The sequence below is a fragment of the Engystomops pustulosus genome, unplaced genomic scaffold, assembly GCF_040894005.1.
Source record: "Engystomops pustulosus unplaced genomic scaffold, aEngPut4.maternal MAT_SCAFFOLD_124, whole genome shotgun sequence".
Taxonomy (NCBI): Eukaryota; Metazoa; Chordata; class Amphibia; order Anura; family Leptodactylidae; genus Engystomops; species Engystomops pustulosus.
In genome coordinates, this window is record NW_027285005.1 from 125,224 (window position 1) to 146,158 (window position 20,935).

The 20,935-nt window shown below is 54.4% G+C and overlaps 1 protein-coding gene across 2 annotated transcripts in view; it reads left to right on the forward strand.

Moving 5' to 3' along the window:
- LOC140108393 (integrin alpha-M-like) overlaps positions 1–20,935 on the forward strand; it is a 94,609-nt gene that overhangs the window by 35,733 nt on the left and 37,941 nt on the right. For both annotated transcript variants that reach the window (XM_072131705.1, XM_072131706.1), the window contains exons 3-8: positions 8,113–8,216; positions 9,313–9,383; positions 15,254–15,368; positions 15,495–15,616; positions 17,237–17,382; positions 18,696–18,843. In XM_072131705.1, the coding sequence (XP_071987806.1) occupies positions 8,113–8,216; positions 9,313–9,383; positions 15,254–15,368; positions 15,495–15,616; positions 17,237–17,382; positions 18,696–18,843 (706 nt within the window). The remainder of the gene's footprint in view (positions 1–8,112; positions 8,217–9,312; positions 9,384–15,253; positions 15,369–15,494; positions 15,617–17,236; positions 17,383–18,695; positions 18,844–20,935) is intronic.

Here is a 20,935-nt window from a genome sequence, read left to right on the forward strand (position 1 = left end):
CCTGGGCAGTCTCCTCCCTCCTGTGCAGTCTCCTCTCTCCTGTGCAGTATCCTCTCTCCTGTCCAGTGTCTTCTCTCCTGTGCAGTGTCCTCCCTCCTGTGCAGTCTCCTCCCTCTCGTGCAGTGTCCTCTCTCTTGTGCAGTCTCCTCCCTCCTGTGCAGTCTCCTCCATCCTGTGCAGTCTCCTCCCTCCTGTGCAATCTCTTCTCTCCTCTGCAGTTTCCTCTTTCCTGCGCAGTCTCCTCTCTCCTTTGGAGTCTCCTCCCTCCTGTGCAGTGTCCTCCCTCCTGTGCTGTGTCCTCTCTCCTGTGCAGCCTCCTCTATTTTTTACAGTCTCCTCTCTCCTGTGCAGTGTCCTCCCTCCTGTGCAGTCTCCTCCCTCCTTTGCAGTCTCCTCTCTCCTTTGCAGTCTCCTCTCTCCTTTGCAGTCTCCTATCTCCTGTGCAGTCTCCTTTTTTCTGTGCAGTCTCCCCACTCCTGTGCAGTCTCCCCTCTCCTGTGCAGTCTCCTCTCTCCTGTGCAGTCTCCTCCCTCCTGTGCAGTTTCCTCCCTCCTGTGCAGTCTCCTCCCTCCTGTGAGGTGTACTCTCTCCTGTGCAGTCTCCTCTTTTCTGTGCAGTGTCCTACCTCCTGTCCAGTGTCCTACCTCCTGTCCAGTGTCCTCTCTCCTGTGCAGTCTCCTCCCTTCTGTGCAGTGTCCTCCCTCCTGTCCAGTGTCCTCTCTCCTGTGCAGTCTCCCCCCTCCTGTGCAGTCTCCTCCCTCCTGGGCAGTCTCCTCCCTTCTGTGCAGTCTCCTCTCTCCTGTGCAGTATCCTTTCTCCTGTCCAGTGTCTTCTCTCCTGTGCAGTGTCCTCCCTCCTGTGCAGTCTCCTCCCTCTCGTGCAGTGTCCTTTCTCCTGTGCAGTCTCCTCCCTTCTGTGCAGTCTCCTCTCTCCTGTGCAGTCTCCTCCCTCCTGTGCAGTCTCCTCCCTCCTGTGCAGTCTCCTCCCTCCTGTGCAATCTCTTCTCTCCTCTGCAGTCTCCTCTTTCCTGTGCAGTTTCCTCTCTTCTTTGGAGTCTCCTCCCTCCTGTGCAGTGTCCTCCCTCCTGTGCAGTGTCCTCTCTCCTGTGTAGTCTCCTCTCTTTTTTACAGTCTCCTCTCTCCTTTGCAGTGTCCTCCCTCCTGTGCAGTCTCCTCCCTCCTTTGCAGTCTCTTCTCTCCTTTGCAGTCTCCTATCTCCTGTGCAGTCTCCTCTTTTCTGTGCAGTCTCCTCCCTTCTGTGCAGTGTCCTCCCTCCTGTGCAGTGTCCTCCATCTTGTGCAGTCTCCTCCCTCCTGTGCAGTGTCATCTCTCCTTTGCAGTGTCTTCCCTTCTGTGCAGTGTCCTCCCTCCTGTCCAGTGTCCTCTCTCCTGTGCAGTCTCCTCCCTCCTGTGAGGTGTCTTCTCTCCTGTGCAGTCTCCTCTTTTCTGTGCAGTGTCCTACCTCCTGTCCAGTGTCCTACCTCCTGTCCAGTGTCCTCTCTCCTGTGCAGTCTCCTCCCTTCTGTGCAGTGTCCTCCCTCCTGTCCAGTGTCCTCTCTCCTGTGCAGTCTCCCCCCTCCTGTGCAGTCTCCTCCCTCCTGGGCAGTCTCCTCCCTTCTGTGCAGTCTCCTCTCTCCTGTGCAGTATCCTTTCTCCTGTCCAGTGTCTTCTCTCCTGTGCAGTGTCCTCCCTCCTGTGCAGTCTCCTCCCTCTCGTGCAGTGTCCTTTCTCCTGTGCAGTCTCCTCCCTTCTGTGCAGTCTCCTCTCTCCTGTGCAGTCTCCCCCCTCCTGTGCAGTCTCCTCCCTCCCGTGCAATCTCTTCTCTCCTCTGCAGTCTCCTCTTTCCTGTGCAGTCTCCTCTCTCCTTTGGAGTGTCCTCCCTCCTGTGCATTGTCCTCCCTCCTGTGCAATTTCCTCTCTCCTGTGCAGTCTCCTCTTTTTTTTACAGTCTCCTCTCTCCTATGCAGTGTCCTCCCTCCTGTGCAGTCTCCTCCCTCCTTTGCAGTCTCCTCTCTCCTTTGCAGTCTCCTCTCTCCTTTGCAGTCTCCTATCTCCTGTTCAGTCTCCTCTTTTCTGTGCAGTCTCCCCCCTCCTGTGCAGTCTCCCCTCTCCTGTGCAGTCTCCTCTCTCCTGTGCAGTCTCCTCCCTCCTGTGCAGTCTCCTCCCTCCTGTGCAGTCTCCTCCCTCCTGTGCAATCTCTTCTCTCCTCTGCAGTCTCCTCTTTCCTGTGCAGTTTCCTCTCTCCTTTGGAGTCTCCTCCCTCCTGTGCAGTGTCCTCCCTCCTGTGCAGTGTCCTCTCTCCTGTGTAGTCTCCTCTCTTTTTTACAGTCTCCTCTCTCCTTTGCAGTGTCCTCCCTCCTGTGCAGTCTCCTCCCTCCTTTGCAGTCTCCTCTTTCCTTTGCAGTCTCCTATTTCCTGTGCAGTCTCCTCTTTTCTGTGCAGTCTCCTCCGTTCTGTGCAGTGTCCTCCCTCCTGTGCAGTGTCCTCCATCTTGTGCAGTCTCCTCCCTCCTGTGCAGTGTCCTCTCTCCTTTGCAGTGTCTTCCCTTCTGTGCAGTGTCCTCCCTCCTGTCCAGTGTCCTCTCTCCTGTGCAGTCTCCTCCCTCCTGTGAGGTCTCCTCTCTCCTGTGCAGTCTCCTCTCTCCTGTGCAGTCTCCTCTTTTCTGTGCAGTGTCCTACCTCCTGTCCAGTGTCCTACCTCCTGTCCAGTGTCCTCTCTCCTGTGCAGTCTCCTCCCTTCTGTGCAGTGTCCTCCCTCCTGTCCAGTGTCCTCTCTCCTGTGCAGTCTCCTCTCTCCTGTGCAGTATCCTCTCTCCTGTCCAGTGTCTTCTCTCCTGTGCAGTGTCCTCCCTCCTGTGCAGTCTCCTCCCTCTCGTGCAGTGTCCTTTCTACTGTGCAGTCTCCTCCCTTCTGTGCAGTCTCCTCTCTCCTGTGCAGTCTCCCCCCTCCTGTGCAGTCTCCTCCCTCCCGTGCAATCTCTTCTCTCCTCTGCCGTCTCCTCTTTCCTGTGCAGTCTCCTCTCTCCTTTGGAGTGTCCTCCATCCTGTGCAGTGTCCTCCCTCCTGTGCAGTGTCCTCTATCCTGTGCAGTCTCCTCTTTTTTTTACAGTCTCCTCTCTCCTGTGCAGTGTCCTCCCTCCTGTGCAGTCTCCTCCCTCCTTTGCAGTCTCCTCTCTCCTTTGCAGTCTCCTCTCTCCTTTGCAGTCTCCTATCTCCTGTTCAGTCTCCTCTTTTCTGTGCAGTCTCCCCCCTCCTGTGCAGTCTCCCCTCTCCTGTGCAGTCTCCTCTCTCCTGTGCAGTCTCCTCCCTCCTGTGCAGTCTCCTCCCTCCTGTGCAGTCTCCTCCCTCCTGTGCAATCTCTTCTCTCCTCTTCAGTCTCCTCTTTCCTGTGCAGTCTCCTCTTTCCTTTGGAGTCTCCTCCCTCCTGTGCAGTCTCCTCCCTCCTGTGCAGTCTCCTCCCTCCTGTGCAGTCTCCTCCCTCCTGTGCAATCTCTTCTCTCCTCTGCAGTCTCCTCTTTCCTGTGCAGTTTCCTCTCTCCTTTGGAGTCTCCTCCCTCCTGTGCAGTGTCCTCCCTCCTGTGCAGTGTCCTCTCTCCTGTGCAGTCTCCTCTCTTTTTTTCAGTCTCCTCTCTCCTTTCCAGTGTCCTCCCTCCTGTGCAGTCTCCTCCCTCCTTTGCAGTCTCCTCTCTCCTTTGCAGTCTCCTATTTCCTGTGCAGTCTCCTCTTTTCTGTGCAGTCTCCTCCCTTCTGTGCAGTGTCCTCCCTCCTGTGCAGTGTCCTCCATCTTGTGCAGTCTCCTCCCTCCTGTGCAGTGTCCTCTCTCCTTTGCAGTGTCTTCCCTTCTGTGCAGTGTCCTCCCTCCTGTCCAGTGTCCTCTCTCCTGTGCAGTCTCCTCCCTCCTGTGAGGTCTCCTCTCTCCTGTGCAGTCTCCTCTCTCCTGTGCAGTCTCCTCTTTTCTGTGCAGTGTCCTACCTCCTGTCCAGTGTCCTACCTCCTGTCCAGTGTCCTCTCTCCTGTGCAGTCTCCTCCCTTCTGTGCAGTGTCCTCCCTCCTGTCCAGTGTCCTCTCTCCTGTGCAGTATCCTCTCTCCTGTCCAGTGTCTTCTCTCCTGTGCAGTGTCCTCCCTCCTGTGCAGTCTCCTCCCTCTCGTGCAGTGTCCTTTCTACTGTGCAGTCTCCTCCCTTCTGTGCAGTCTCCTCTCTCCTGTGCAGTCTCCCCCCTCCTGTGCAGTCTCCTCCCTCCCGTGCAATCTCTTCTCTCCTCTGCAGTCTCCTCTTTCCTGTGCAGTCTCCTCTCTCCTTTGGAGTGTCCTCCATCCTGTGCAGTGTCCTCCCTCCTGTGCAGTGTCCTCTCTCCTGTGCAGTCTCCTCTTTTTTTTACAGTCTCCTCTCTCCTGTGCAGTGTCCTCCCTCCTGTGCAGTCTCCTCCCTCCTTTGCAGTCTCCTCTCTCCTTTGCAGTCTCCTCTCTCCTTTGCAGTCTCCTATCTCCTGTTCAGTCTCCTCTTTTCTGTGCAGTCTCCTCCCTCCTTTGCAGTCTCCTCTCTCCTTTGCAGTCTCCTCTCTCCTTTGCAGTCTCCTATCTCCTGTTCAGTCTCCTCTTTTCTGTGCAGTCTCCCCCCTCCTGTGCAGTCTCCCCTCTCCTGTGCAGTCTCCTCTTTCCTGTGCAGTCTCCTCTTTCCTTTGGAGTCTCCTCCCTCCTGTGCAGTCTCCTCCCTCCTGTGCAGTCTCCTCCCTCCTGTGCAATCTCTTCTTTCCTTTGGAGTCTCCTCCCTCCTGTGCAGTTTCCTCTCTCCTTTGGAGTCTCCTCCCTCCTGTGCAGTGTCCTCTCTGCTGTGCAGTCTCCTCTCTTTTTTACAGTCTCCTCTCTCCTTTCCAGTGTCCTCCCTCCTGTGCAGTCTCCTTCTTCCTTTGCAGTCTCCTCTCTCCTTTGCAGTCTCCTATTTCCTGTGCAGTCTCCTCTTTTCTGTGCAGTCTCCTCCCTTCTGTGCAGTGTCCTCCCTCCTGTGCAGTGTCCTCCATCTTGTGCCGTCTCCTCCCTCCTGTGCAGTGTCCTCTCTCCTTTGCAGTGTCTTCCCTTCTGTGCAGTGTCCTCCCTCCTGTCCAGTGTCCTCTCTCCTGTGCAGTCTCCTCCCTCCTGTGAGGTCTCCTCTCTCCTGTGCAGTCTCCTCTCTCCTGTGCAGTCTCCTCTTTTCTGTGCAGTGTCCTACCTCCTGTCCAGTGTCCTACCTCTTGTCCAGTGTCCTCTCTCCTGTGCAGTCTCCTCCCTTCTGTGCAGTGTCCTCCCTCCTGTCCAGTGTCCTCTCTCCTGTGCAGTCTCCTCTCTCCTGTGCAGTATCCTCTCTCCTGTCCAGTGTCTTCTCTCCTGTGCAGTGTCCTCCCTCCTGTGCAGTCTCCTCCCTCTCGTGCAGTGTCCTTTCTACTGTGCAGTCTCCTCCCTTCTGTGCAGTCTCCTCTCTCCTGTGCAGTCTCCCCCCTCCTGTGCAGTCTCCTCCCTCCCGTGCAATCTCTTCTCTCCTCTGCAGTCTCCTCTTTCCTGTGCAGTCTCCTCTCTCCTTTGGAGTGTCCTCCATCCTGTGCAGTGTCCTACCTCCTGTCCAGTGTCCTACCTCCTGTCCAGTGTCCTCTCTCCTGTGCAGTCTCCTCCCTTCTGTGCAGTGTCCTCCCTCCTGTCCAGTGTCCTCTCTCCTGTGCAGTATCCTCTCTCCTGTCCAGTGTCTTCTCTCCTGTGCAGTGTCCTCCCTCCTGTGCAGTCTCCTCCCTCTCGTGCAGTGTCCTTTCTACTGTGCAGTCTCCTCCCTTCTGTGCAGTCTCCTCTCTCCTGTGCAGTCTCCCCCCTCCTGTGCAGTCTCCTCCCTCCCGTGCAATCTCTTCTCTCCTCTGCAGTCTCCTCTTTCCTGTGCAGTCTCCTCTCTCCTTTGGAGTGTCCTCCATCCTGTGCAGTGTCCTCCCTCCTGTGCAGTGTTCTCTCTCCTGTGCAGTCTCCTCTTTTTTTTACAGTCTCCTCTCTCCTGTGCAGTGTCCTCCCTCCTGTGCAGTCTCCTCCCTCCTTTGCAGTCTCCTCTCTCCTTTGCAGTCTCCTCTCTCCTTTGCAGTCTCCTATCTCCTGTTCAGTCTCCTCTTTTCTGTGCAGTCTCCTCCCTCCTTTGCAGTCTCCTCTCTCCTTTGCAGTCTCCTCTCTCCTTTGCAGTCTCCTATCTCCTGTTCAGTCTCCTCTTTTCTGTGCAGTCTCCCCCCTCCTGTGCAGTCTCCCCTCTCCTGTGCAGTCTCCTCTTTCCTGTGCAGTCTCCTCTTTCCTTTGGAGTCTCCTCCCTCCTGTGCAGTCTCCTCCCTCCTGTGCAGTCTCCTCCCTCCTGTGCAATCTCTTCTTTCCTTTGGAGTCTCCTCCCTCCTGTGCAGTTTCCTCTCTCCTTTGGAGTCTCCTCCCTCCTGTGCAGTGTCCTCCCTCCTGTGCAGTGTCCTCTCTGCTGTGCAGTCTCCTCTCTTTTTTACAGTCTCCTCTCTCCTTTCCAGTGTCCTCCCTCCTGTGCAGTCTCCTTCTTCCTTTGCAGTCTCCTCTCTCCTTTGCAGTCTCCTATTTCCTGTGCAGTCTCCTCTTTTCTGTGCAGTCTCCTCCCTTCTGTGCAGTGTCCTCCCTCCTGTGCAGTGTCCTCCATCTTGTGCCGTCTCCTCCCTCCTGTGCAGTGTCCTCTCTCCTTTGCAGTGTCTTCCCTTCTGTGCAGTGTCCTCCCTCCTGTCCAGTGTCCTCTCTCCTGTGCAGTCTCCTCCCTCCTGTGAGGTCTCCTCTCTCCTGTGCAGTCTCCTCTCTCCTGTGCAGTCTCCTCTTTTCTGTGCAGTGTCCTACCTCCTGTCCAGTGTCCTACCTCTTGTCCAGTGTCCTCTCTCCTGTGCAGTCTCCTCCCTTCTGTGCAGTGTCCTCCCTCCTGTCCAGTGTCCTCTCTCCTGTGCAGTCTCCTCTCTCCTGTGCAGTATCCTCTCTCCTGTCCAGTGTCTTCTCTCCTGTGCAGTGTCCTCCCTCCTGTGCAGTCTCCTCCCTCTCGTGCAGTGTCCTTTCTACTGTGCAGTCTCCTCCCTTCTGTGCAGTCTCCTCTCTCCTGTGCAGTCTCCCCCCTCCTGTGCAGTCTCCTCCCTCCCGTGCAATCTCTTCTCTCCTCTGCAGTCTCCTCTTTCCTGTGCAGTCTCCTCTCTCCTTTGGAGTGTCCTCCATCCTGTGCAGTGTCCTCCCTCCTGTGCAGTGTCCTCTCTCCTGTGCAGTCTCCTCTTTTTTTTACAGTCTCCTCTCTCCTGTGCAGTGTCCTCCCTCCTGTGCAGTCTCCTCCCTTCTTTGCAGTCTCCTCTCTCCTTTGCAGTCTCCTCTCTCCTTTGCAGTCTCCTATCTCCTGTTCAGTCTCCTCTTTTCTGTGCAGTCTCCCCCCTCCTGTGCAGTCTCCCCTCTCCTGTGCAGTCTCCTCTCTCCTGTGCAGTCTCCTCCCTCCTGTGCAGTCTCCTCCCTCCTGTGCAGTCTCCTCCCTCCTGTGCAATCTCTTCTCTCCTCTGCAGTCTCCTCTTTCCTGTGCAGTCTCCTCTTTCCTTTGGAGTCTCCTCCCTCCTGTGCAGTCTCCTCTCTGCTGTGCATTCTCCTCTCTCCTCTGCAGTCTCCTCTCTCCTCTGCAGTCTCCTCTCTCCTCTGCAGTCTCCTCTCTCCTGTGCAGTGTCCTCTCTCCTGTGCAGTCTATACTATGTGCAGTGTCCCCCCCTCCTGTGCAGTCTCCCCTCTCCTGTGCAGTCTCCTCCCTCCTGTGCAGTCTCCTCCCTCCTTTGCAGTCTCCTCTCTCCTGTGCATTCTCCTCTCTCCTCTGCAGTCTCCTATCTCCTGTGCAGTGTCCTCCCCTGTGCAGGGGGCAGCAGATTACGCATTCCTGGGGCCCAGTCTCTGTTTTCTGACGCCCCCTGCGCTGCTCCAGAAGTGGCGCCATCTTTTTTATCTGGACCTTTACCATACAGCGTGTGACACAATTTTGTGGAGTTCCAGTAATAAATGTGGTGCAGACTTGGAGTGAGCAGTAGCAGCCGCTTTGTGTCCTCCCTCTGCTGCATAACTTCCTGTAGTTCATGTTACTCACTGTGTATCTATTGCAGGGTGATCATCAGCGCCCCCCGTCATCAAGAGGCAATAAATAAAACTGGAAGTATATATCACTGTAATCCGGGGACCACCCAATGCTCTCCAATCCGTATCTCTGGTAAGACTTCTTCTAGGTGGGTGCTTGCTTGCAGATCTCATGCCATTCACATCTTCTGTCCACACTCTACTATGACATTGTGAAGGCTCTTCACTTTACCTTATAATTTACAAATAAGAGAGAAGAACGTCAACGAGAAGAGAACAAGAAAAATAAAATAAACTAAGCAACCCCAAAATCAAGCGGAAGACACTGAAGAACTAAGGAACCCCAAAATCAGACGATGGTGAAGAGCAAGCGGGAGACATTTAAGAACTAAGCAACCCCAAAATCAGATGGTGGTAAGGAGCAAGCGGAAGACACAGAAGAAGTAAACTACCCCAAAATCAGACAATGGTGAGGAGCAAGCAGAAGACACTGAAGAACTAAGCAACACCAAAATCAGATGATGGTGAGGAGCAAGTGGAAGACACTGAAGAACTAAGCAACCCTAAAATCAGACGAAGGTGAGGAGCGAGCAGAAGACACTGAAGAACTAGGAAACCCCAAAATCAGACAATGGTGAGGAGCAAGCTGAAGACACCGAAGAACTAAGCAACCCCAAAATCAGACCAAGGTGAGGAGAAACCCGAAGACACTGAAGATCTAAGCAACCCCAAAATCAGACAATGGTGAGGAGCAAGCGGAAGACACTGAAGATCTAAGCAACCCCAAAATCAGATGAAGGTGAGGAGCAAGCAGAAGACACTGAAGAACTAGGGAACCCCAAAAGACACATTCCTTTGCGTTAGAAGTGTTTGGCTGTAGGTGGTATAAAAGGAGCTCAGGTCCAGCATGGTGGAGTCTCTGCTTAACGCCATCTTTTCTTGGTATGCATCGGCTCATCGGTTTTCAGATATGTCCTGTATTCTCTGTCGCGGTTGTGCCATGACTCAGCAAAACTTCATCTCTGAGCCTCTGTATGCCAACAAGGATGGCACTAAGGGAAGGCACCACCCTGGACCAGGAGAGGTAGGTAGAAATTCTCTCTTATTTTTACACTTCCTGAAGACAATCCTGAGAAAACGTGCAATGCTGGACAACCCGAAAAAAGTTACTGGACTGTGTAAAATGAAGTTCAGCCTCGCTCAATGTCCTCCATGTGTTTGACTTGCAGAGTCTGATGAGGATATCAATATCTCACTGGGACTCTCTCTGGCATCTTTGGAGAATACTGGTCAGTTGCTGGTAGGTCTAATGTCTCACGTCCTATCCATAAGTGTCCCCTCACCCCAACTGTAACATATGATGTCCACAACAGGGTCACCTCACCCCAACTGTGATTACAGTGGTAAACTTGATAATAGCAGTAGAAGTAATTGTTAAGATTATTGTTGGACTGATGATAATTAGGTTATGATTAGGATGGTGATGGTGGAGATTATAATGGGGTTGATGATTATGGTGGTTGTTATGATGGGACTGATGGTGACAGTGTATGATGGGGCTGATGGGGTAATGTTGGGGGTAGTTATGGTAAGAATTATGATGGGACTGATGGTGACTGTGGCAGTTTGGATGGGGCTGGTGGTGACAGTGTACGATGGGGCTGATGGGGTAATGTTGGGGGTAGTTATGGTAAGAATTATGATGGGACTGATGGTGACTGTGGCAGTTTGGATGGGGCTGGTGGTGACAGTGTACGATGGGGCTGATGGTGGCGGTGTACGATGGGGCTGAGGGTGGCGGTGTACGATGGGGCTGATGGTGACGGTGTATGATGGGGCTGATGGTGACAGTGTACGATGGGGCTAATGGTGGCAGTGTACGATGGGGCTGATGGTGACAGTGTAATATGGGGCTGATGGTGGTAGTGTACGATGGGGCTGATGGTGACAGTGTATGATGGGGCTGATGATGACGGTGTATGAAGGGGCTGATGGTGGCGGTTTACGATGGGGCTGATGGTGACAGTGTACGATGGGGCTGATGGTGGCGGTGTATGATGGGGCTGATGGTGACAGTGTATGATGGGGCTGATGGTGACAGTGTATGATGGAGCTGATGGTGACAGTGTACGTTGGGGCTGATGGTGACAGTGTACGATGGAGCTGATGGTGACAGTGTACGATGGGGCTGATGGTGACAGTGTACGATGGGGCTGATGGTGACAGTGTACGATGGGGCTGATGGTGACAGTGTATGATGGGGCTGATGGTGACAGTGTACGATGGGGCTGATGGTGACAGTGTATGATGGGGCTGATGGTGACAGTGTATGATGGGGCTGATGGTGACAGTGTATAATGGGGCTGATGGTGACAGTGTACGATGGGGCTGATGGTGACAGTGTACGATGGGGCTGATGGTGACAGTGTACGATGGGGCTGATGGTGACAGTGTACGATGGGGCTGATGGTGACAGTGTACGATGGGGCTGATGGTGACAGTGTATGATGGGGCTGATGATGACAGTGTACGATGGGGCTGATGGTGACAGTGTACGATGGGGCTGATGGTGACAGTGTATGATGGGGCTGATGGTGACAGTGTATGATGGGGCTGATGGTGACAGTGTATAATGGGGCTGATGGTGACAGTGTACGATGGGGCTGATGGTGACAGTGTACGATGGGGCTGATGGTGACAGTGTACGATGGGGCTGATGGTGACAGTGTACGATGGGGCTGATGGTGACAGTGTACGATGGGGCTGATGGTGACAGTGTATGATGGGGCTGATGATGACAGTGTACGAAGGGGCTGATGGTGACAGTGTACGATGGGGCTGATGGTGACAGTGTACGATGGGGCTGATGGTGACAGTGTATGATGGGGCTGATGGTGACAGTGTACGATGGGGCTGATGGTGACAGTGTATGATGGGGCTGATGATGACAGTGTACGATGGGGCTGATGGTGACAGTGTACGATGGGGCTGATGGTGGCGGTGTACGATGGGGCTGATGGTGGCGGTGTATGATGGAGATGATGGTGACGGTATACAATGGGGCTGATGGTGGCGGTGTATGGTGGGGCTGATGGTGACAGTGTATGATGGGGCTGATGATGACAGTGTATGATGGGGCTGATGGTGGCGGTGTACGATGGGGCTGATGGTGACAGTGTACGATGGGGCTGATGGTGGCGGTGTACGATGGGGCTGATGGTGGCGGTGTATGATGGGGCTGATGGTGACGGTGTATGATGGGGCTGATGGTGACAGTGTACGATGGGGCTGATGGTGACAGTGTACGATGGGGCTGATGGTGGCGGTGTACGATGGGGCTGATGGTGACAGTGTATGATGGGGCTGATGGTGGCGGTGTACGATGGGGCTGATGGTGACAGTGTACGATGGGGCTGATGGTGGCGGTGTACGATGGGGCTGGTGGTGGCGGTGTACGATGGGGCTGATGCTGACAGTGTACGATGGGGCTGATGGTGACAGTGTATGATGGGGCTGATGGTGGCGGTGTACAATGGGGCTGATGGTGACGGTGTATGATGGGGCTGATGGTGACAGTGTATGATGGGGCTGATGGTGGCGGTGTACGATGGGGCTGATGGTGACAGTGTACGATGGGGCTGATGATGACAGTGTACGATGGGGCTGATGGTGACAGTGTACGATGGGGCTGATGGTGGCGGTGTACGATGGGGCTGATGGTGGCGGTGTATGATGGAGATGATGGTGACGGTATACAATGGGGCTGATGGTGGCGGTGTATGGTGGGGCTGATGGTGACAGTGTATGATGGGGCTGATGATGACAGTGTATGATGGGGCTGATGGTGGCGGTGTACGATGGGGCTGATGGTGACAGTGTACGATGGGGCTGATGGTGGCGGTGTACGATGGGGCTGATGGTGGCGGTGTATGATGGGGCTGATGGTGACGGTGTATGATGGGGCTGATGGTGACAGTGTACGATGGGGCTGATGGTGACAGTGTATAATGGGGCTGATGGTGGCGGTGTACGATGGGGCTGATGGTGACAGTGTATGATGGGGCTGATGGTAGCGGTGTATGATGGGGCTGATGGTGACAGTGTACGATGGGGCTGATGGTGGCGGTGTACGATGGGGCTGGTGGTGGCGGTGTACAATGGGGCTGATGGTGACAGTGTACGATGGGGCTGATGGTGACAGTGTACAATGGGGCTGATGGTGACTGTGTACGATGGGGCTGATGGTGACAGTGTACTATGGGGCTGATGGTGACAGTGTATGATGGGGCTGATGGTGACGGTGTATGATGGGGCTGATGGTGGCGGTGTACGATGGGGCTGATGGTGACAGTGTACGATGGGGCTGATGATGACAGTGTACGATGGGGCTGATGGTGGCGGTGTACGATGGGGCTGATGGTGACAGTGTACGATGGGGCTGATGGTGACAGTGTACGATGGGGCTGATGGTGGTGGTGTACGATGGGGCTGATGGTGGCGGTGTACGATGGGGCTGATGGTGACAGTGTATGATGGGGCTGATGGTGGCGGCGTACGATGGGGCTGATGGTGACAGTGTATGATGGGGCTGATGGTGACAGTGTATGATGGGGCTGATGGTGACAGTGTATAATGGGGCTGATGGTGACAGTGTACGATGGGGCTGATGGTGACATTGTATGATGGGGCTGATGGTGACAGTGTACGATGGGGCTGATGGTGACAGTGTATGATGGGGCTGATGGTGACAGTGTATGATCGGGCTGATGGTGGCGGTGTACGATGGGGCTGATGGTGACAGTGTATGATGGGGCTGATGGTGACAGTGTATAATGGGGCTGATGGTGACAGTGTACGATGGGGCTGATGGTGACAGTGTACGATGGGGCTGATGGTGACAGTGTACGATGGGGCTGATGGTGACAGTGTACGATGGGGCTGATGGTGACAGTGTACGATGGGGCTGATGGTGACAGTGTATGATGGGGCTGATGATGACAGTGTACGATGGGGCTGATGGTGACAGTGTACGATGGGGCTGATGGTGACAGTGTATGATGGGGCTGATGGTGACAGTGTATGATGGGGCTGATGGTGACAGTGTATAATGGGGCTGATGGTGACAGTGTACGATGGGGCTGATGGTGACAGTGTACGATGGGGCTGATGGTGACAGTGTACGATGGGGCTGATGGTGACAGTTTACGATGGGGCTGATGGTGACAGTGTACGATGGGGCTGATGGTGACAGTGTATGATGGGGCTGATGATGACAGTGTACGATGGGGCTGATGGTGACAGTGTACGATGGGGCTGATGGTGACAGTGTACGATGGGGCTGATGGTGACAGTGTATGATGGGGCTGATGGTGACAGTGTACGATGGGGCTGATGGTGACAGTGTATGATGGGGCTGATGATGACAGTGTACGATGGGGCTGATGGTGACAGTGTACGATGGGGCTGATGGTGACAGTGTACAATGGGGCTGATGGTGACTGTGTACGATGGGGCTGATGGTGACAGTGTACTATGGGGCTGATGGTGACAGTGTATGATGGGGCTGATGGTGACGGTGTATGATGGGGCTGATGGTGGCGGTGTACGATGGGGCTGATGGTGACAGTGTACGATGGGGCTGATGATGACAGTGTACGATGGGGCTGATGGTGGCGGTGTACGATGGGGCTGATGGTGACAGTGTACGATGGGGCTGATGGTGGTGGTGTACGATGGGGCTGATGGTGGCGGTGTACGATGGGGCTGATGGTGACAGTGTATGATGGGGCTGATGGTGGCGGCGTACGATGGGGCTGATGGTGACAGTGTATGATGGGGCTGATGGTGACAGTGTACGATGGGGCTGATGGTGACGGTGTACGATGGGGCTGATGGTGACAGTGTATGATGGGGCTGATGGTGGCGGTGTACAATGGGGCTGATGGTGACGGTGTATGATGGGGCTGATGGTGACGGTGTATGATGGGGCTGATGGTGACAGTGTATGATGGGGCTGATGGTGGCGGTGTACGATGGGGCTGATGGTGACAGTGTACGATGGGGCTGATGATGACAGTGTACGATGGGGCTGATGGTGACAGTGTACGATGGGGCTGATGGTGGTGGTGTACGATGGGGCTGATGGTGGCGGTGTACGATGGGGCTGATGGTGACAGTGTATGATGGGGCTGATGGTGACAGTGTATGATGGGGCTGATGGTGGCGGTGTACAATGGGGCTGATGGTGACGGTGTATGATGGGGCTGATGGTGACAGTGTATGATGGGGCTGATGGTGGCGGTGTACGATGGGGCTGATGGTGACAGTGTATGATGGGGCTGATGGTGACAGTGTATGATGGGGCTGATGGTGGCGGTGTACAATGGGGCTGATGGTGACGGTGTATGATGGGGCTGATGGTGACAGTGTATGACGGGGCTGATGGTGGCGGCGTACGATGGGGCTGATGGTGACGGTGTATGATGGGGCTGATGGTGACAGTGTATGATGGGGCTGATATTGGCGGTGTACAATGGGGCTGATGGTGACGGTGTATGATGGGGCTGATGGTGACAGTGTATGATGGGGCTGATGGTGGCGGTGTACGATGGGGCTGATGTCGGCGGTGTACGATGGGGCTGATGGTGACAGTGTATGATGGGGCTGATGGTGACAGTGTATGATGGGGCTGATGATGACAGTGTACGATGGGGCTGATGGTGGCGGTGTACGATGGGGCTGATTGTGGCGGTGTATGATGGGGCTGATGGTGACAGTGTATGATGGGGCTGATGGTGACAGTGTATGATGGGGCTGATGGTGACAGTGTATGATGGGGCTGATGGTGACAGTGTATGATGGGGCTGATGGTGGCGGCGTACGATGGGGCTGATGGTGACGGTGTATGATGGGGCTGATGGTGACAGTGTATGATGGGGCTGATGGTGGCGGTGTACAATGGGGCTGATGGTGACGGTGTATGATGGGGCTGATGGTGACAGTGTATGATGGGGCAGATGGTGACAGTGTACGATGGGGCTGATGGTGACAGTGTACGATGGGGCTGATGGTGACAGTGTATGATGGGGCTGATGGTGACAGTGTACGATGGGGCTGATGGTGGCGGTGAAGATGGAGGATTTGATTCTGGTACTGCTCATCTATTTGCAGGCGTGTGGACCAACCCTACAGCGAACTTGCGGACAGAACATCTATGTCAACGGCCGCTGCTTCCAATTAGACCAAAATCTTCGACAACAAGGCAATCTTTCAGCTCCACCACCAGGTAACTGCCCCCCAGGACCAGCACAGGACCTGCTGCTCCCTTATCATGCAATGGACGGAGCCCAGGTCCACCTCCTGTTGGCAGGACGTGTATCTGCCCCTGGTACTGATTGTATTGTCTCCTCAGAGTGCGGCCTGGACATTGTTTTCGTCGTTGATGGTTCCGGGAGTGTTGGACCAAGGAATTTTGTGACTGTGCTGCGCTTCGTGAGACAGATGATCGATTCCCTTAGCAAGGCTGACACAAGGGTACTGTAATGTAATGTGACTAATTCTCTAGGGTCCCTTTAAGGCAGGGGTAGGGAACCTATGGCTCGGGAGCCAGATGTGGCTCTTTTGTTGGCTGCATCTGGCTCTCAGACAGATGTTTAATAAATAGTGATGGCTGCTGTGTGTCTCTTAGACTGATTACTGGACACAGGCAGCGATGTTACCGCTGCCTACGTCCTTTGTACAACCCAAGTGCCATCACCACCATCGTCTAAGCCTGGGTTAAAGAGAAGACCGTCGGAGCGATGAGGAGCTTCCTGCAGGGAGCGCTGGTAAGTGGGGGTCATTTACTAAGGGCCCGTTTTGCGTTTTTGCGACGGGTTAACCAAATTTTTCTGTTTTGCGCAGATTTTCCCTGTATTGCCCCGGGATTTCGGCGCACACGATCGGATTGTGACGCATCGGCGCCGGCATGCACGTGACGGAAATCTGGGGGCATGGCCGTACGAAAACCCGACAGATTCGGAAAAAACGCCGCATTTTTTTAAAAAAGTGTCGCTGGACAAGCACTTACCTGCACCCGACAATGGATCGTGCACTCCGGCGGACCTCGGCGGACTGCAGCGCAGCAGCGACATCTGGTGGACGTCGGAGGAACTGTCTTAGTGAATCGCCGCACAGGATTCGGGTCCGGACGGGATTTATGAAGGTAGTTCCTCCGCCGTCCACCAGGTGGCTGCTGCGCTGAAAATCATCTGAACGCGCCGGAATACACCAAGCTGGACCAGGTGAAGGTAAGCGCTTCCCAAGCGACACATTTTCGGTTTTTAAATGCGGCGGTTTTTCCGAATACGTAGGGTTTTCGTTCGGCCACGCCCCCCGATTTCCGTTGCGCGCATACCGGCACCGATGCGCCACAATCCGATCGCGCCACAATCGGATCGCGTGCGCCATAGTAGCCTGCTGGGCAGTAACTTAGGCAGGCTCTGTAGGGGAGTAAAGCTGCAGGCCCTCAGGAGGGAGACAGCAGCAGCAGGCTGCTACCGTCTGCAGACCGGGTCCCAGATTTATCAAAAATAGTTCAAACTTCTCTATGTGCAATTTGCTAGTAGAGGGCGCAGAGTGCGGCAGATTCAGGATATGTGTCGCGCCCCCTGCACCAGAACCCCCCTTTATGTGCCAAAAATTGTGTCACATGAAGAATACTGCAGCTGCACCACAAATTTGCCTCGGACACTTTATAAATTCCTGTGCGAGCAGTTTGCATTACAAAGAAAGTGCAAAGTCCGACAGTAAATCCGGGCCTGTGCGTCTTGTCCCAAAATTCTCCTGGACTGTTCTGGAAAAGCAGCCGGATGGAGTATAAATAAACTTCCACACTGGGAGAAGTTCCCGGCATCCAAACAATCACAGCCCTCAGTGCAATTTGGGATTAACAATAGTAAAACATGAATTATAATTGGTTAACATCTTTAACCCCTCCAGGGCAGATAGGAAATCCGCTTTAAAACCAGACACGGGCAGTTGATGGATCTCATAGGGAGCGGCTTTAGTTTGTAATGGCCTGCTGAGTGGGCCGTTACAGGGGCTTAGATGTGATAATTATGGATAGTGATGTGATGTGTGATGACTCGACCTCTTGTCTCTTGTCTCTTGCAGTTTGCCTTCTTACAATATTCTTCAGATATGAAGGTTGAGTTTACATTCAGAAGATTTTCCTCCGCCTCAGATCTAACTGTGGTGGACAAAGTGGGATATCAGTATGGCGGGGCCACGAGAACCCAGACAGCCATCCTGAAAGCCGTGTGAGTGTGACCTGGAGCTGAGGTCTCTTTCTACTGCTCTCTTAGCAGAGTCTTCATGTATGAGGAGAGGCCAGGCCTCGGCCTCCACCGGAGTAGATCTTCTAGGAGATGTAAACAGGGCCGGATCTAGGGGCTGGATCTAGGGGCTGGATCTAGGGGCTGGATCTAGGGGCTGGTTCTAGGGGCTGGATCTAGGGGCTGGATCTAGGGGCTGGATCTAGGGGCTGGATCTAGGGGCTGGTTCTAGGGGCTGGATCTAGGGGCTGGATCTAGGGGCTGGTTCTAAGGGCTGGATCTAGGGGCTGGTTCTAGGGGCTGGTTCTAAGGGCTGGATCTAGGGGCTGGATCTAGGGGCCGGTTCTAGGGGCCGGTTCTAGGGGCCGGTTCTAGGGGCCGGTTCTAAGGGCTGGATCTAGGGGCTGGTTCTAGGGGCTGGTTCTAGGGGCTGGTTCTAAGGGCTGGATCTAGGGGCTGGTTCTAGGGGCTGGTTCTAGGGGCTGGTTCTAGGGGCCGGTTCTAGGGGCCGGATCTAGGGGCCGGATCTAGGGGCCGGTTCTAGGGGCCGGTTCTAGGGGCCGGATCTAGGGGCCGGTTCTAGGGGCCGGTTCTAGGGGTCGGATCTAGGGGCCGGTTCTAGGGGCCGGTTCTAGGGGCCGGTTCTAGGGGCCGGTTCTAGGGGAGCTGAAGGCTGAAACTGTAAATGTACAGACAAGCAGCATCGTATCCATTGTGAGAGTCTGATCCCAAGAGCCTCCAGAGATGTCACCAGGGGCAACATGATGTGGTATATGTCCAGCCCCAGAGGAGGATATGGACCCAAAAAATCCTGTCACATAGAGACAGAGCGGAGGAGATGTCCCTGTCTCTTCGTTTTGTTCTCTTTCTGACACTCCCTCTGATTTTGCAGGCAGGATCTCTTCAGGATCTCTCTCTTTCTCTTCTTCTCCTCAATCTCTCTCTCTCTCTGTCTGTCTCTGCTCTCCCTCTGTCTGTCTGTCTCTGCTCTCCCTCTGTCTTTCTGTCTCTCTGCTCTCCCTCTGACTGTCTATCTCTGTTCTCCCTCTGTCTTTCTTTCTGTCTCTGCTCTCCCTCTGTCTGTCTGTCTCTGTTCTCCCTTCATCTGTCTCTGCTCTCCCTCTGTCTTTCTTTCTTTCTGTCTGTCTGTCTCTGCTCTACCTCTGTCTGTCTCTGCTCCCCCTCTGTTTTTGCTGCTCTACCTCTGTCTGTCTCTGCTCTACCTCTGTCTGTCTCTGCTCCCCCTCTGTCTGTCTGTCTGTCTGTCTGTCTCTCTGACACTCCGTCTGGTTTTGCAGGGAGGATCTCTTTGTCCCTCTGTCTCGGGAGGACGCCAGGAAGCTCCTCATAGTCATCACTGATGGAGAGTCTAATGACAAAGCGATCACTTTTCAGGAAGCGACATCCAAGGCCGATGAACATGGGATTCAGCGCATCTCTATTGGGGCAAGTGCTCAGCCAATGGCTGGAGAATATTTATGTGTGGAGTATCACCGCTACGTATTGGGGCTCATTTACTAAGGGCTTTGTGCTGCACCTTTGTCAGACTCTGCACGTTCTTCAATGTTAAAGGAAACCTACCACTTGAAGTGGCATGTTCCTGATGGAAATACCGAGCACCAGCTCAGGGTGAGCTCAGGGTGAGCTCAGGGTGAGCTCAGGGTGAGCTCAGGGTGAGCTCAGGGTGAGCTCAGGGTGAGCTCAGGGTGAGCTGGTGCCGGAGCTTATTTTTGTTATCGTTTTAAACCGCGGTATTGCGGTTTAAAACACTTTTTAAACTTTATAGCCGGCGCATTGAGGTACGCGCTCGGCGCTTACCTTGCGCGTGGCTACATAGGAAGCGAAGGAGAGCCGCGCGCATGGTAAGCGCCGAGCGCGTACCTCCCTGCGCCGGCTATACCGCGGTTTAAAACGCTAACAAAAATAAGCTCCGGCACCAGCTCACAATGAGCTGGTGCTCGGTATTTCCATCGGAAACCTGCCACTTCAAGTGGTAGGTTTCCTTTAAAACGTCTTGCACATGTGACCATTTTGTGGCGCAGCGCGCTGCTTCCATGTAACACAAATTAGGGGGCGGCCGGGGGACGATCCACCTGATTCAGACTGAGCGCAGGATTTAACTTTTAAATTGTGTCGCACGCCCTATGTTTAAGATGTACCACAAAAAAGATGGTGAACTCTGTTGGACCAGAGCCGGGAAGCGACACATGCAGGATATCGGGCGCAACATCTTAGTGACTCCCCGCACAGCGCATTATACACGGACAATGCACTTACATGCACCAGGAAGAACGTGAACTCCAGGGACCTGAGCGGGGAAGCGACATGTGCAGGATATCGGGCGCAGGATCTTAGTGACTCCCCGCACAGCGCATTATACACGGACAATGCAGTTTCTGTGAACTTTAGTGACCCTGCAAGTAAATGAGCCCCAATATCTGTAAAGAAACAATGTTTTCACTACTTATATTTTAATCACCTGTATTCTCTGTGGCCGCCCTATAACAAAAAGATTGGTAGTGGGCATGCTCTGTGACTTGTGAAGAGGTCATTGTGCAGGGAGGGGGAGGAGGAAAGCTGTACCATCACCTATAGATATTTATGGGAGAGTGTAGTGGGCATGCTCTGTGACCTGTGCAGGGAGGAGGAGGAAAGCTGTGACATCACCTACAGAATTCTATCACTGGTGCTTCCGTGATCCCTGTCTTCCGTGATCCGTGTCCCTGCGTGTGCCCCTGAAGCCCAGCAGAACTTACCTCCCCTAACTCCAGCACCGGCCTCTCTGGCTCCCATGCCTCAGCATGCGCATCCAAGTCCCCTAGGGTGCATGCTGGCCTGCCATAAGTTCCTGCCCCTTCCTGTGACTCTTGCCCGATCTTTGTGCCTCACAGCCTTAGAGAAAGCTTCCTAGCGAGTATTCCTGCATTCTTGTGTATTCCTGCGTCCCTGTGTATTCCTGCGTCCCTGTGTGTCCCTGCTTCTGAGTCCTGTGTTGCCGTGTTACCCGGGTTCCTCCGTGTTGCTGTGTTCCTGTGTCCCGTGTGCCTGTGTTCCCGTTCCCATCTGCCTGAACCTCCCGTTGCTGACCCTGGATTGGACTTGACCCTGCATCTCTGCCGCCTGACCTGACCCTGTGCGTTGACCCGACCACGAGACTGTCTTCCGTTAAGGTACCTCGATCTCGGCTGCCTTCGCGGGCTAGTCGCACACGTGGAACGACTAGGTGGTACCCTGCCGCAGTAAGTCCATCCCACTTTGCGGAGGACTCTGGTGAAGACCAGGTGCCACATAGACTCTGGTCCCAGGTGTTGGCTTGTACCACCTCCCGTGGTGGTCCAGTGGATCCACACATCCCGAATCCTGACAGTAAGATCCGGCCATGGATCCCACCGAGGTTCCGCTTCCCACTTGACCCAACTTTGCCCCCATTGTGGTCCAGCAATCCCGGCAGATTGCCGCTCAATGTGAACAGCTGGATCAAGTCACCACCATGCTGCAACAGGTTCCTGAGTCTGCTCGCGCGGCTCCTGCCACCCCG